We start from the raw sequence: 14,357 nt of genomic DNA on the forward strand, positions 1-14,357 counted from the left end.
TTTATTGTTTTCAGAAGGAGAGAGAGACCTATTGTTGCTTCTAAACAATAAATGTGCTCCTTCTTCCTCAGTTCACTCTTATCGTTGATTTTCAATATAACATACAGAACGCGAATAGATATTATTAAGTTTTGTAGATTTGAAAAACACATTTAAAATGATTTTCTCGCGTGATTAACTTGTTTTGATATTTAAGTGCATTATTTTTAGCTGAATTGCAAAGGGGAAGTTTTGGACATCACAAATAAATCGAGTTTAATGTTTTTTGAGTAAATATGTAAGTTGATGTAAGTCTCTCTTTCCTTTTCCAAGAAGAAAACAACAACATTAGCAGAGATTAAACTTTTGGCTCTGCCATTGTACCACTAAAATTAAAGAAGGGTATTCTTTAATGGTTTATGGACAGTATTCTATCCAAAAGACACAAAATTCAAGGTTATTATTGATTAAAAACTGTTGCTATCTGTCATATCGTTAGCCTAGCAAAAGTGGGAGAAACAGTATCCATCATCCATATCCATTTGGGTAGACACAGCCTTAAGGAAATTAATTTTCGCGAGAGATTTTTAGAGAATTAATTAAAAATTATCAAATTTTCGAGAATTTGGCAAGTTGTAATATTTTGCGAATTTTGCGAAATAAGAATTCGATGACATTTTATACCGTTTTTCAAGGGGCGTAGGAAATGTAGGAGATAAAGTCGAAATTCACATACATTTTACACATGTAGTTATGGTAAATAGGTCAGAACAATAAAATTAGTGTAAATCGTTTTTTTTCAAAAAGGGAAATTCTAAATTTCGCAAAAAACAAAAAAACTGTGGTGCTGCAACAGATATTAGTAAAATCCAATTTTCTGGCTCTCAGTAAATACATGATGTCTGTTCACGTTTATAGAGGAAATTTTCTATGTGTGATTTTGATTGATTAAGGTATAAATAAAGATTTTTAACGATTGTAAAAGGTTTATTTTGACTTATTTAGGTATTGTCTTATCAAAATAACATTTTTTCTAATATTTTTTTTCACTGGAGTGCCGCTTTAAAACATTTGACTTGGTTTTAATTAGTTTCAACATTATATATCCAAAATTCGCTTTCTGCTAAAAAAATGAAATTATTTACACCAAATGTCATCAAATTCTGTATTGTAAATATTCTGTAAATTCTCTCATCAAATTCTCTTTCGTAACAAACATGATTATATGCTCTCCTTTGCTTGACTTAGATTTACAGATGGAAACCATCCCATCAGATTCAGACTGTGATTTACATTAGTAATAATTTTCATGGAGAAAAATGTGTACAATGTAAAAAACAATACCCGCGCAAGTTTAGCAAATGACGGTTTTCATCTGCTCGTTCAAATGATCAGCTTCACACAGCGACTCAGTTTCCGAAGTGGCACGGGGCATCTGGTGTGCAAATTTAATACGGTTGAGCTGTGTTGAAAAACGAACTACTCTATAGGCAGAAACTTTTAGCGTGCGAAATGCGAAATTTATGGTATAAACTTTTGCGTTTTGAACAAATTTCACCAAAAAAACTTTGATTAATCGAAGAAAAAGACTATTTTCTTGTAAAAAAAACTTCCGCGAATGAGCCAAAAAATAGATTTTTTCTTAACTTTTTTTTGCATTGTTTAAAGTAAAGAAATAGAACTAATTTTCTTCAACTTTCCACTCAGAATCAGTTTTATGAACGCTTTCTCCATCTTCAATGTACCGCTGAATTTTGCTAGTGTTTATAAAAGTAAAACGAAGGAGCTAAGTGTGTTCGTGAAGTTAAAATCAATTTTGAGTACGCCGATAAACATAAAACGCGACGAAAATATGTTCACTTTGTTTGGCATCTGCGTTTTTTGCCGACGATTTCTGCGCAATAACATATTTTTAGGCCGATACCTAGTTTAAGGTAGGTGAATTTCGAGATGCCTGAAATAGGCGGCTTACAAAAAGCCCTAAGACTTTCTATTCAAATTGTGTTAAACCTCAATCTCGACCGAAGTGTTATCCTCTTTTTGATGCAATGTAACCAAACTTATGGACATAATACGCAGACAAGGCCGGCAAATAAGATTATCTCCCGTGATTCCCCTGACTATCGCACATTGAAAACGTTTTTTTCACGCACGGTTGTTAAAGTTTCGCTGCCGACGTGTTTTGCTCCGCGAAGAAAATTTCCGACGCTTAACCTGGTCAACTTCATATAGACATTCGAGAAATAACTTGTTGGTTTTGCACAAAACTTTTTTATTTTAAAAGACAAAATTATTCATCTTCTGCTTCCAATTTCTTGCGGAAAGCGTCTTTCTTTTGTTTGGCACTATCGCGGCGTTGGGCCAAAGACATCTTCTTGCGAGCATATCTGTGAAAAGAAAAACAAATTGTAAATAAATTCAAAAAATTAACACCTCGAAAAAAATTAACATAGTTTTTACCTCTTTCCCTTGAACTTTTCTTTGCCAGATGACTTGTGCTCAGGATCAGCACGGATAGCAGCATGAGCCTTTTTGTACATTGCTTCAAGCTGATTTAGTAAGGAGATAGGGTTATTTCAATTTATGTAATGCTACCTTTGACATTTTATTAAATCAAAAACAACATTTCTTCAGTTATTTTAAGCTCAGAAATAACCTTTGCAAGTCATACTAGGTTATTTGAACTACTCAAAAATTTGAAGTATAAATAGGAGAAAGAGTGAAAACATTTGATATTTTCTTTTTAATTTTCCTGACATTTTCCTAGCAATTTTGGATTGATACAGGTGTATTAATGCTAGGTTTACCCTTAAAAGGCAAATATTACACAAGCATATTGATAGAAGACTTACATTATCAGCAGTTATTCCCTCCTTGATAAATTTAGAGAATTGTCTTTTAAAGGATTCTTCATCATCATCTTGCAGAGAACGCATGTACTCAGCAACATTTGTGCCAAATATGTGTCCACGGTGGACATCAGCATTGTAATCGTTTGATTCATCGTCATATCCAGGGAAACGACGGGTGCTACAAATGATTTAACAGGCTTAAATTTCGAGACAAACATATATTTACTTTTTGTGACTTTAAAATAATATCACGGCGACAACCAACAGAATCGCAAATGATAACAAGATCTGAAGAATTTTCCCCTTATTTTTAAATATTCATGATTATGCTTGTTGATATATATAAAATGATTTTGAAGAAAGAATTTGCAATAAAAGGATTCATCATACGTTAATGGGGACCCCAGGGTATAAAATGATTTTGGACTTACATTACTTCAGGGCTTAAAACGTTGGTTACAACGAAGGCAGACGTAACAAACATTTGGTGTTAGAGTCACCCAATCAAAATTTTTGATATACGATTCAGAAAAACTAGAGTGCCAAAAAATATTATACACTTGTTGTCTCCCCACAGCCATTATTGTTGTGCTTCGCTTTAAAATGCCAAAATGGTTCTGAGAACTAGTTGAAAACAGCGCACGGAAACTCTATTCAAACGAGGTGCTAAAGTTATTATTAAATATCAGCGATTTAATGGCGCATGTTAAAGGCTGGATGCAATTTTTAGAATTTTGAGTTATCATTTGCTGACCAACCGACTCTATTTTAGTACTTCAGATATTTGTGACACCCTCCCAAAGAAAACGCAAAAAGTAAGTTTCCAGACAAAAATTGTTTGTATCACCTGTTTGTATCATGGTTGCAACCAAACAACTATTAATAATGAATAAATTGCAAGACCAAGCTATGAATAGGTTTTTTCTCTACAATCAGCAAATTTTCACAAACTAAATTTAAATCCCTAATCCGACCCTAAAGTGAGAGATAAGATAATAGACAACTTTCATTGTGAAGCGTGTTGTTTATAATCTCCAGACCTCTTACGCAAATCGACAGCCATATCATGCAGGTGGTAAGGCCGTCATCAAAAATATGTTGTGTTCGCGTGCTACGACCAACTCACTTTTGGTAATAAAAACCGAGTCGGTAAGTCGGAAAAAGACCGAGAAAACATTTCGCAAGATATTTTTTAAAAATAAATTTTTTTCGCCAGAACTAATTTATGCAAAATTGACAAAAACTCGCAAAAATTAATTTCGGTAAAAATTAATTTCTTTAGGGCACTCTATACTGTCTTGGCCCTGGGAATGAATTTGCTTGCTCCAATCTGAAAATCACGGGAAAATATGCCTGACCAACTCATTTTTGCGGGGTCTTCCGGACGCGAGCACAACATATTTTTGATGGTGGTCTAAGCTGTGGACTAGTCTATTCCAAACTTTATTTTCAGGTAGGAGGGATCTTATTGATCTTGAAATTAGAATATAGCTTGCATGTAGTTTAGATTTAAATCATATATCAATAAAAAGATGCAAGAAGCCAAAGTACAAAATTTTTAAACAGTCAGGGATAACCGCAATAGGCTATCACGCCAAATTAGGATAGTAGCTTAGTTAGGAGATTTTCCACAGACTAGTTAGGAGATCATCTCCTATTTAGGATCTGTGTTTTCTTCTTTTATGATTATCTCGAAAACCACATCTGGTCGCGCCATCTTCCTTCTGAGTTTTGTTGCTCATTACATTAATTTTTTATAGTTTGCTTCACGGGACTAAAAATTATACGTCAAGTCTTTGGATCGGCTAATTAGACGAAAAATAGTCTATTTAGGCTATGCGTCACCATGTTGAAAATATGCGAAATTTGCCTTTTTTCAGAAGCCGTAACACAGCGCATGCGTTCTTAATCAAAACAAACTAAACGCTATATCTTCTGACAGCGCAAATAATAAAGAAAAATATATTTGGACCATCAAAAGGGGGTCCTATAATGGTAAACTAATTAGACTATTATAGCCTAATTTGCAGTTATCCCCGACTGTTAAACATAATTTGACTTTCCAGTCAATTTTTCTGATTTTTTCCACACATGCACAAGAATAGACCATTTCGGAGATTATGCGCCATTATGGATTTTCGAAGCCCGGTGGTGCAAGTTGAACTTTGGACTTCACGTTTTGTTCAGTGTTATTCCTAACGGACGTGCTGGCGGCAGGACAGTTGCTTTTTGTTATCTGTTTTTATGTTTGTGATACTAATTTTATGATATATATTTTGAAAGATGCTTTTATTATGCACTTATTTGTACTTTTAATTTCTTATTGTACAATAAAGGCAACTTAATATATCCTAAAAATATTTAAACTAGCTAGCTAGCTAGCTAGAGGTCTCTCAAAAATGCTTTTAGGACACTGTACTGTAGCTAGCTATAAGTCTGTAATTAGTAATTAATGCTTGATTAAAGGTAATTTCATTTTATATTTAGATATTTAAAAATGTGTATTAAAAAGATATTGGCATTGGATTTTAAACTTGGATTTTTAGAGAGAAATTTTTGATTTTGGAAATTCTTTACTGGATTTGGACTTGAACTTTGTTTTTGGATTTGTAAAGAAATGTTTAGGTTGTAATATTTGTGAAGATCTAGAGAGTTATAATCCATCGTCAAAATACTTGTCAAAACTCTACAATGTTATTTATTCCTAAAGTGAAACTTAAGCTCGCAAAATAATCTGGCTTCTTCTCTATAATGGGTGTAAAAATTTTCAATACACTGCCCATAGAGATACGGTGAACAGGTTCAGTCGCAAAATTTTAGGAATAGAGTCAGTAGCCATTTTTAATTGCAAATAATTTTTATAATTTTGATATTTTTATAATTTTGTTTTTTCATGATAATTACCAGGCCATTCCTTGAGACGAGTGCGATCGCACGCGCACTCGCCCGCACACTTGTAAAAAGATTTACGAGTGTTTATTATCGCACTCGTGAATTTTTTCTTTTTTAAAAAAATATTATCGAGCGATGAAAAAGGCTATTACGCTGATTACATAACAAATTTCTTCGTGATTGATTTGTTTAAAAAGTATAGAGAACATAAAAGTCCCCTTAAAGGGCCCCTTTCCTTTATGCTGACACTCTTATGCTCGGCTGGTGCATTACACTGAGACTCGAACGAAAGACCATTTGCGATAAACAAAAAATAGTTAAGTGTGAATCACACTTGCAAATATTCACATCGCACTTCTTAATTTTGCTTACAAGTGCAATTTTTCGCACACCATAGTACTCGTAATTTTTTTAGCGGGTGCTTTTTGTAGCTCTGGCATAGTTTTATTCAAAAAATGGCCTGAATTACACTAATCGTATGTTTGTCCCTTGATTCGTCTACCTAAACACTCCTATCTGAAGTCTATTAAGAGTGGTATTAGAAAGAATACCTGTCTCTCTTCCCTGCTTTTGCTATTGCCCTATAATTTTTTTGTATGGTTCCCTTATTGAAAAATATTAAAAAGGGAAAAATGATGAGTTTAGTTTACAGACTAAAGTGTTATTCAACTTTTTGTTTTTCTATGTTATTTGTTTCAGTCACAATGTATATTTTACATGATTTTTTGTTACATATACGTATGTCTTTATCGGTTTCTTTATTAGGACACGCAATTATAGCAGTAATTTATTACTAAAGTGTAAATCTTTATGATAAATAAATAAATTACTCTTTGAAGCTCGTTTGAATTATTGGCATAATAAGTTCCATAGCAGAAAAATCTCTGGCGATTAACTCAACTATTACTCAGTCCACAAGAAGTCAGTCAGCTACCTCACGCTAAGTTCTAAAAAATCCTTATACATTGTAAGAGCTGACAAGAAGTCGGTCAGCTGCCTCACACTAAGTTCTAAAAAATCCTTATACGTTGTAAGAGCTGACAAGAAGTCGGTCAGCTGCCTAACACTAAGTTCTAAAAAATCCTTATACGTTGTAAGAGCTGACAAGAAGTCGGTCAGCTGCCTCACACTAAGTTCTAAAAAATCCTTATACATTGTAAGAGGTGACAAGAAGTCAGTCAGCCTAACACTAAGTTCTAAAAAATCCTCATACGTTGTAAGCGGCATAATTCGATCGTAAAAATATGTTTAAAGTTGATTAAATATATCACTTCGGCGTTAAAATAATAATAAAACACTCAGTATCCCTACGTCCTACACGTGTATTTAATTGCTTTTTCTAATTAATTAATAGATCAAATCAATACGCTTAAATAAATGTTGTCTGGTGCTATCCCCTGTTACTTAGATAAAAACATACGAAGACCTAGGCACGCTAAGAGTGCATAAAAAACTCGTTTCTTTTTGTGTGTTTTAAGAGTTTTCTACTACACGGCATATAGGGTTCAAAGTTCAACTTGCACCACCGGGCTTCGAAAATCCATAATGGCGCATAATCTCCGAAATGGTCTATCCCGTGAAAACATAAACATTGGAACTCATATATAGGAAGTTTGTTACCTGTGAGGGATTTCAAGACCACCATCGACAGCACCTTTCAATGCGCCAAAAACCCTTGCACCAGTTGTAGTGCGATTAAGACCAACATCAAGGTAACATCTAAATGCAGCTGGGCCATCATCAACACTTTCAACATTGTATTCTGCTCCATCAGGTTCTTGTTGTCCAGTGTAAGTTTCGTGTAGATTAAGTTTCTTCAGTAATCGTCGAGCCACTAATAAACCAGTGCAGTAAGCTGCAGCATAGTTGGTTAACCCGACCTTCACGCCATATCGTGGGAGTTCATGAGAGTATGCAGCACATACAATCTTGTCTCCCTCGATTCTGGCATAGGCTATCTGGCATACTATGTTTTTGTTTGTGAATCGTACAATAAGTCGGTACTTTGGGGTGTTGTACTTATTTTTATCTTGAGTTGTTAAGCGTTTTCGAGCATAATAATCTGTTCTACCCTCACGTCTTCTCTTGAACTTAACTTGAAATCGCTTAAAGTAAGCCTTGTTTTTGATAACTTTCACAAAACCCTATAACAAAGAAAATTGAAATTCAGCTCATCGTATCTTAGTTTATCTTGATAATCACGACTTGAATCAAAGTAATTTTTTTCACATTGTAAACCAAAAACTTTCAATTACTATTTAAGCGAAAAATTAAGGTAAATAGCATTCATTATGTACCATTATTTCTCAATTTACAAGCAAACTAAGCCAGGTAGCTTCGGTTATGGGGCAACCTTCACGCCGAAAGAATGAGGACGGAACGGCAACATGTTTATAAAACTGTAATAAAAACACAGACCGTCGGCAAAACTGTTACTATCAAGTAGAAATCAGAATTTTTAAATAAAATAACTTTACCGACAAATATTGATGTAAAATATGTCCAGTAAAAGTGCCACAGTAAGAATTGTTTTCGTTTCATAACATGTAATGAAGGGTATTTTTTTTTTAATTTTAGTCCTGGCTTTGGTCAAATTCCACAAACCGGTTCCTTCTTCTTTGAAATTAATATTGCTTTTCGCGTATTTGCTTTGGACATCTTTATATTCTTTATTACGACTTTCTATTGTTGTGATATGTGTATAGCATAGAATTTAAAGAATTAAAACAACTTTTATTATTTCTTATTATTTAAATTGTGCTTTCAGAAAATATCTCCAATGGAGAGTTAAACCGAACTATTATCCGAGAAAAAACGGATAAAAATGGTTTTCTGTGATGGCCCAATGTTTACATGGAAAAGATGGCGAAGATAGAACGATCATTGAAGGATGGAAAGATAAGTTGCACCCTGCAGTTGCTATGGTTAGATTTATTTAGTTATTAAGCATTTGTGGAAGTTAAAAGCAATGCTGGCCTTACAAGCCCTACTATTTTGCCTCCTTTTTTCCCAGGCTTTTGTTTACATCTTCCCAGGCTTTTGTTTACATTTTATAGTTTACATTTTTTTATATTTTCAGCGGTAAGATCTTTTGGCTCTGGCATCTGCATGGTTTGCCAGGCAATGTGATACGCTTTCAGGCCGAGATCATGGCTTGTTAACAAACCCAAAACATATGGAAAAAAATATTTATATTATTTATGTGGGATAACTTTAAATCCCTCTTTTGATATTACCGTCACAATAGATACTAGTTTATGCCCAGACCCATCATGTTATATTTATTCAATTGTATAGTATTTTGTTTCAGTATGGACCATGTAATATAAAAAGCACTTTGACGCCTGGTCAGGTAAAACTATGGTGTGCATGTGGTCTTAGCAAGAAACAGCCATGGTGTGATGGTAACTCTTTTCTGATGATACTATTTGTTTTAATAATAATTATTTTAATAGTGCTTTAAAAGGTTGTTTCTTTCTTTTTTTCTTTGCAGATTTGCGTATTAGTTGATATGTATTGAATTTTTAGGCTCTCACAATGGAACTGGGATATCACCATTAAAGTGGACAGTACCGTCTAAGTCACAGGCTTTATATCAACTTTGTGCATGCAAGTATACAAAATCTCCTCCATATTGTGATGCTTCTCACGTTTACTTACCACTAGAGGTTATAAAAAGACAGAAAGAGTGTGGAAAAAATCATGCTGAGATCACAAAATTGTGCACAAGCTGTGGTAAGGTTCCAGAGTGGTGAAATATAAAGAAAACAATTTAGTAAAAACTTATGAAAGTGGAGAAGAATTGAAAATTTGTTGAACTTGAATGCAATTTTTCAGTGTACATTAGATCAAATGTGAATTGCACGAATTTGGTTTGTGATGGAAGATTATGCTATATTTCCAAAAAAAGTCTTTAAATCGAATTGTACGTTCTTTTCTATTTATTTTGTACATATTTATATGCGTTACTATACTATTAAAGCAGAAACTGCTTAATGCACACATTTCATTAATAAAAAATAAATAAAAACCTTGCAGCGAGGGGATTTTGATGCACGGTTCCAGAACAGACGAATACACTACACTACGGTAACATGTGGGGGAGGGATAAATTAAAAATGTATTCGTTTCTCATAAATTTAACCTCCAGCATGCGGATATATTAAAAATATAACACACTCACAGTTAAAAACAAAACAGAAAAACCATGTTTAAAGTCATGTTTCATTAAATGATTCCTTATACCGATTTAAGGTACTGTATATAAAAAGTACGTTGTATAAATTTTGGCAAAACCATATAGCATTTCATAAATGATAGATTTTGATGAGTGACGATGTTTATCAAAAATTAATAAGTATGGGAGGGAAGGGGGGATTGGAAAAAAGTTGGAAAATTAACAAGCGTGGGCGAACGTACATTTGGCACTCGAGAGTAAATGTATAGGTCATTGATGATCATAGAAAAAGAACTGTTCATACGTTAACTGTTCATTTGTTATTTTCAGGATGGTCCCTGCCGGTAAATCTTCTGCATCTTTCTGAATCGTTTTTTTTTTTGTTCAGGTGTATTTTGTTTAAGTCTATTGAGCTGAGGCAGTCTAAGGTTTATCATTTTTTGTTTCTTTTTTGTTCTAGTGGCCCCCAGTGGAAACAATCCACTAACCATAGGTTTTTGTGATTTTCTGGGCTAGCCACTTTAAATATTTATTATTATTATTATTATTATTATTATTATTATTATTATTATTATTATTATTATTATTATTATTATTATTATAAGACCTTCAACTTTTTTGTCAAACATTCCTGTAAAAAATTGTCAAAAAAGATCCTGAAATACATTAAAAAAACATCTATTTTTTGGAAATGAATGGGCAGCCTGATAACATTCGTAAAAATTAATATCTTAAGTTTGATATTTTCGTGAAGATTATTTCTCGCCAATTTAGGGGATTTTTTCCTCATTCTCAGAAATTTATCTGCGTGAAAATACACAGGAAAGGTAAATTAGCGAAAAAAGATTTTCGCGAATAACTAGAAATGACTTGTATTCTTAAAGACTATATTATAAAGCCCGTATACGTCTGTCTGTCTGTCACGCAAAATGGTAGCTTAGCTGCGCAATAGCGAGAAGCACGCGATGCAGTATAAAAAGGACAGGCGAACCCGTGGATTTTCCACGGGCTAACGACTAGATTTTTAAGATTAACTTAACGAAAATTTTGCAGTGAGCAAGAAAGGACTTTTTTTTCTTTCTCTTTAGTTTTTCTTCGTAATCTTTTGCTGTTTTTTGTTGGTTCATTCTCGAAAGAAAATTTCACAAGCTATTTTCCAGAAATCTGAATCCATTAAAACGTGGAAGTGTGGTCTATTCTTATAGCTACATGTGTATTTCTGACAGTGATGTAACCATAGTCAGCTGACATAACGATCAAATAAAACGGATAAACCAAGGACGTTGAACTTCCCGTTAGTTATTTACATATATGTATTTATTATTGATGACTCATCATATAAAGACATTTGATTGGTTATTAAGAACGTGGCCTACTAGGTTTGTGACCACTTTTTAAAACGATAAGATTAAATAATTCGAAATTTTAAGTGCTGCTGCAGATAATATATGAAGATAATATTTGCTCAAGAGAAATTACTTTCATTACTGAGAATAATACTCGCCAAAATAATAACTCCACGGTAATGTCGGTTCCGGTCAATTTTATAATGGTTAGCGCTTAAGTCTGGCAATACAATTGCTTTCGGTTCTGTAACCTAGGAGAATAGGTAGATCACACACTATGGTACAAAGTTGCGTATTAACAGTCAATGAAGATAGACAAAGAAGTAATTACTGTAAAAACTGTTACTATAAATACTATTGGAAAAAAAAATAATAAAGGATGTCCCCTATGCATATCTTGCCTTTTGATTGGTGTGAAACGAATAAAAGACTACTTAAATTCCAATAAGATTTGCGGTATTTTTCCGTAAAAGGCGATTGCGTTAATGCAGGTTTTACTTGCGATTTTACTGCGACACAAGTTACTTTGTAGAAATCAGAAGGAAAATCATTGCCCATACTACGTTAACAAGCTTTCTGCAACATCTACTTGAAAAAATGTTGGTTGCATTAAATATTCTATGTAAGAATTTAAACTGGTTCATTTAAAGTTGTCGACATAACATTCAGTTGTCAGATAATTATACTTTCAGATGCGTTGATCAGTTGTCAAGTGTGGTCATTTTCAAAGTGACGCAGCCAATTTTTATTGCGTGATTAACCTCTGATTAGCAATACGTATGTAATAAGTTGCCAAGGTATAATCCTGCTTCCTGATATCAACACAATCATGACACTGCACTTCCTGATCTAATTTTATTGCAAAGAAACTCAAGTGTAAAATGTTAACCTTTTGACGTTAGACAGTACAATTTCCCCTAATTTGTCGCTTAATTAACCTTTGCACAGGCGTTTTGATTATCTTTGCGTATATAAGCAACAATATCCAGATATGAAATCAATTCAAAACACGTTTTCTTGACAAAGAAGAAAAAAAGAAGAGAAAGAAAACCGCGTACAGGTAAAGGTTTCCTTACAAGATTTCTTTGTTTGTATGTGTGTGTGTGTATGTGTGTATGTTGTTTTTTGTTTTTACAAAGAATGAAGAAATATGAAATATCAGAGGAATTATCTAATCAAATATAGTATATTTCGTTTTGTTATAGGTATAATTGCAGACTTTAAAAAAATGGATCCAAATAAAATATTTACAATACTGTCATTGTTGCATATGGTATCCGCAAAAATGCAAATCGTCGATTTGAGTTATACATATGACAACGAAACTGTTTATTGGCCTTCTATTCGTGCTCAGCACAGTTTTAATCGGACAATAATAAGTGGTTCTGCAGAATTAGAAGTTGGAGTCTTTTCTACTGTTGAGCATGGAGGCACACATGTAGATGCGCCGCGGCACTTAAACGGACGTCACGGCGTACATGAAATTCCTTTAGAAAGACTAGTTGGAAGATTGTTTTTGGTAGATGTGTCTAATGAAGCAAGCAAAGAGGAAGACTTTTTAATCACTCAGAAACTTATCGAGAGAGCAGAAATGAATCAAAACAGAACCATCAATGACAGCATTGTCCTGTTTTACACAGGTTAGTAATGTTTTTGAAATAGTTGATTTATTTTAGTATTCATTCTCTTATTCCATGCACAAAAATGAGCTGTAATACATACAGTGCATTTCTACACACACAAAAAGGAACGGGCTAACGAACTGTTCTAACTATCATATTGTCATACTAGGTTGGAGTCAAAGATGGCCGGATTTGAAAGGATATCTTGGTACAGACTCATTCAACGATACACTTCTACATTTTCCAGGACTTCACCCAAATGCTACCAGATGGATGGTGAACAATAGAAAGGTAAGACAATGTATATAGACATAAAAGTAATGAAAAAAAAATGAGAGATTGGTGCGTGTTTTTTCCCAATTTTCCTAATATACATTGGCACCGAAAAGTGGATCTAAACGAAAACCCAAATTAATTTGACTTACTTATTTTAGTCACGTCTTACTTACATAGTTAGCTATTACAAAAAAATAAAAAACTCTGATAGCTTATTGTGGTATTATTATTACAAAGATTACTATGTTATTTAAAAACTATGCTTTTGTCTTTCAAATCTAGTTTAAATCAATTGGTATCGACACTGCGTCGTTTGATATTGGACAGGACTCATTTCTTTCATCGCACAGAATCTTATTCGAGCACAACATACCAGCATTTGAAAACGTGAATCTAAAAGAAGTCGATAAAATTAAGAATGTGAAAAACGTCATGATCTATGCGCTACCGATGAAGATCAGAGATGGCAGTGGTGCTCCAACCAGAATTATTGCCACCTTCGATGATGACTATAAAACACCGTGTAGCTCAGATGCTGCTCAAATAAAACTGGGGTTATCTCTCATGTATTTGTTTGTTTTCGTTAATTACTTTTTAAACTAACTTATTGTAGAATATGATGAAATATGACTGTTATTTTTTTAATATGAAAGATCTTTATTTCGGGCGTATCTTGGTGTTTTCACATGCTAAAGTTAGTCCAATGAATTTGCATACATATAAATTTAAGCGTGTAATGTCTGAATCTTAACATCCTTTATTTGCGCTTTTGGCCACGCCTTATTAGTTTTCCGTTCAATTAAGTAAATTTTATATTTGCTACGATTAACTTTATCAGTAATACACAGGAGACATGGTTTTTTTTAGACCTGGGAAATCAAAACAATATGTAAAAATGTTAGGTACGTTAAGTTGCAAAACAATTTTCTGTCATAATACTGAAGATTGTTAAGTCTTTTCTATTGTTCTTCGGTCAATGTCAGGAAATCCATTTTTTCTCTACTCGTTGGACCGTATGTTTTCTATTTATAGTTTAAAGTTGCGGAAGTAGTGCCTGTAAGTAAATAAGTGTATATGTTAGTTATCTTTTAGCAATACGCTTATTCAAATTCAGTGCCAAATGCCTGTTGTCTAGGCTAAAATTTGACGAAAAACTGTTGCAAAATAATTAGCTACATGTGCCGATGCGCCATAGCTTTAAAAAATAGGTTTA

The 14,357-nt window shown here is 33.4% G+C and overlaps 3 protein-coding genes across 4 annotated transcripts; 2 read left to right on the forward strand and 1 right to left on the reverse strand.

Moving 5' to 3' along the window:
- Window positions 1-2,227: 2,227 nt before the first annotated feature.
- LOC130662703 (60S ribosomal protein L5-like) lies at window positions 2,228-8,142 on the reverse strand. The gene is made up of 5 exons (XM_057461611.1): window positions 8,021-8,142; window positions 7,344-7,867; window positions 2,832-3,009; window positions 2,440-2,528; window positions 2,228-2,366 (listed from the first exon to the last, which is right to left on the reverse strand). The coding sequence occupies exons 1-5, from the start codon at window positions 8,021-8,023 to the stop codon at window positions 2,270-2,272; spliced, it is 891 nt and encodes a 296-aa protein (XP_057317594.1). The 5' UTR covers window positions 8,024-8,142; the 3' UTR covers window positions 2,228-2,269.
- A 307-nt stretch (window positions 8,143-8,449) lies between these two features.
- LOC130662706 (CDGSH iron-sulfur domain-containing protein 3, mitochondrial-like) lies at window positions 8,450-9,760 on the forward strand. Its single transcript, XM_057461614.1, has 3 exons — window positions 8,450-8,647; window positions 9,034-9,127; window positions 9,252-9,760. The coding sequence occupies exons 1-3, from the start codon at window positions 8,561-8,563 to the stop codon at window positions 9,476-9,478; spliced, it is 408 nt and encodes a 135-aa protein (XP_057317597.1). The 5' UTR covers window positions 8,450-8,560; the 3' UTR covers window positions 9,479-9,760.
- Window positions 9,761-10,641: 881 nt separating this feature from the next.
- On the forward strand, window positions 10,642-13,815 carry LOC130662702 (kynurenine formamidase-like). Of its 2 annotated transcripts, XM_057461610.1 has the most exons (4): window positions 10,645-12,306; window positions 12,452-12,886; window positions 13,038-13,159; window positions 13,427-13,815. In XM_057461610.1, exons 2-4 carry the CDS (start codon window positions 12,475-12,477, stop codon window positions 13,745-13,747), a joined length of 855 nt encoding a protein of 284 aa, XP_057317593.1. In that variant the 5' UTR covers window positions 10,645-12,306; window positions 12,452-12,474; the 3' UTR covers window positions 13,748-13,815. The 2 variants fall into 2 exon arrangements, with proteins under 2 accessions (XP_057317592.1, XP_057317593.1); XM_057461609.1 differs by having other exon boundaries at window positions 10,642-12,886.
- Window positions 13,816-14,357: the final 542 nt, after the last annotated feature.

Source organism: Hydractinia symbiolongicarpus, chromosome 10, assembly GCF_029227915.1.
Source record: "Hydractinia symbiolongicarpus strain clone_291-10 chromosome 10, HSymV2.1, whole genome shotgun sequence".
Classification (NCBI taxonomy): domain Eukaryota; kingdom Metazoa; phylum Cnidaria; class Hydrozoa; order Anthoathecata; family Hydractiniidae; genus Hydractinia; species Hydractinia symbiolongicarpus.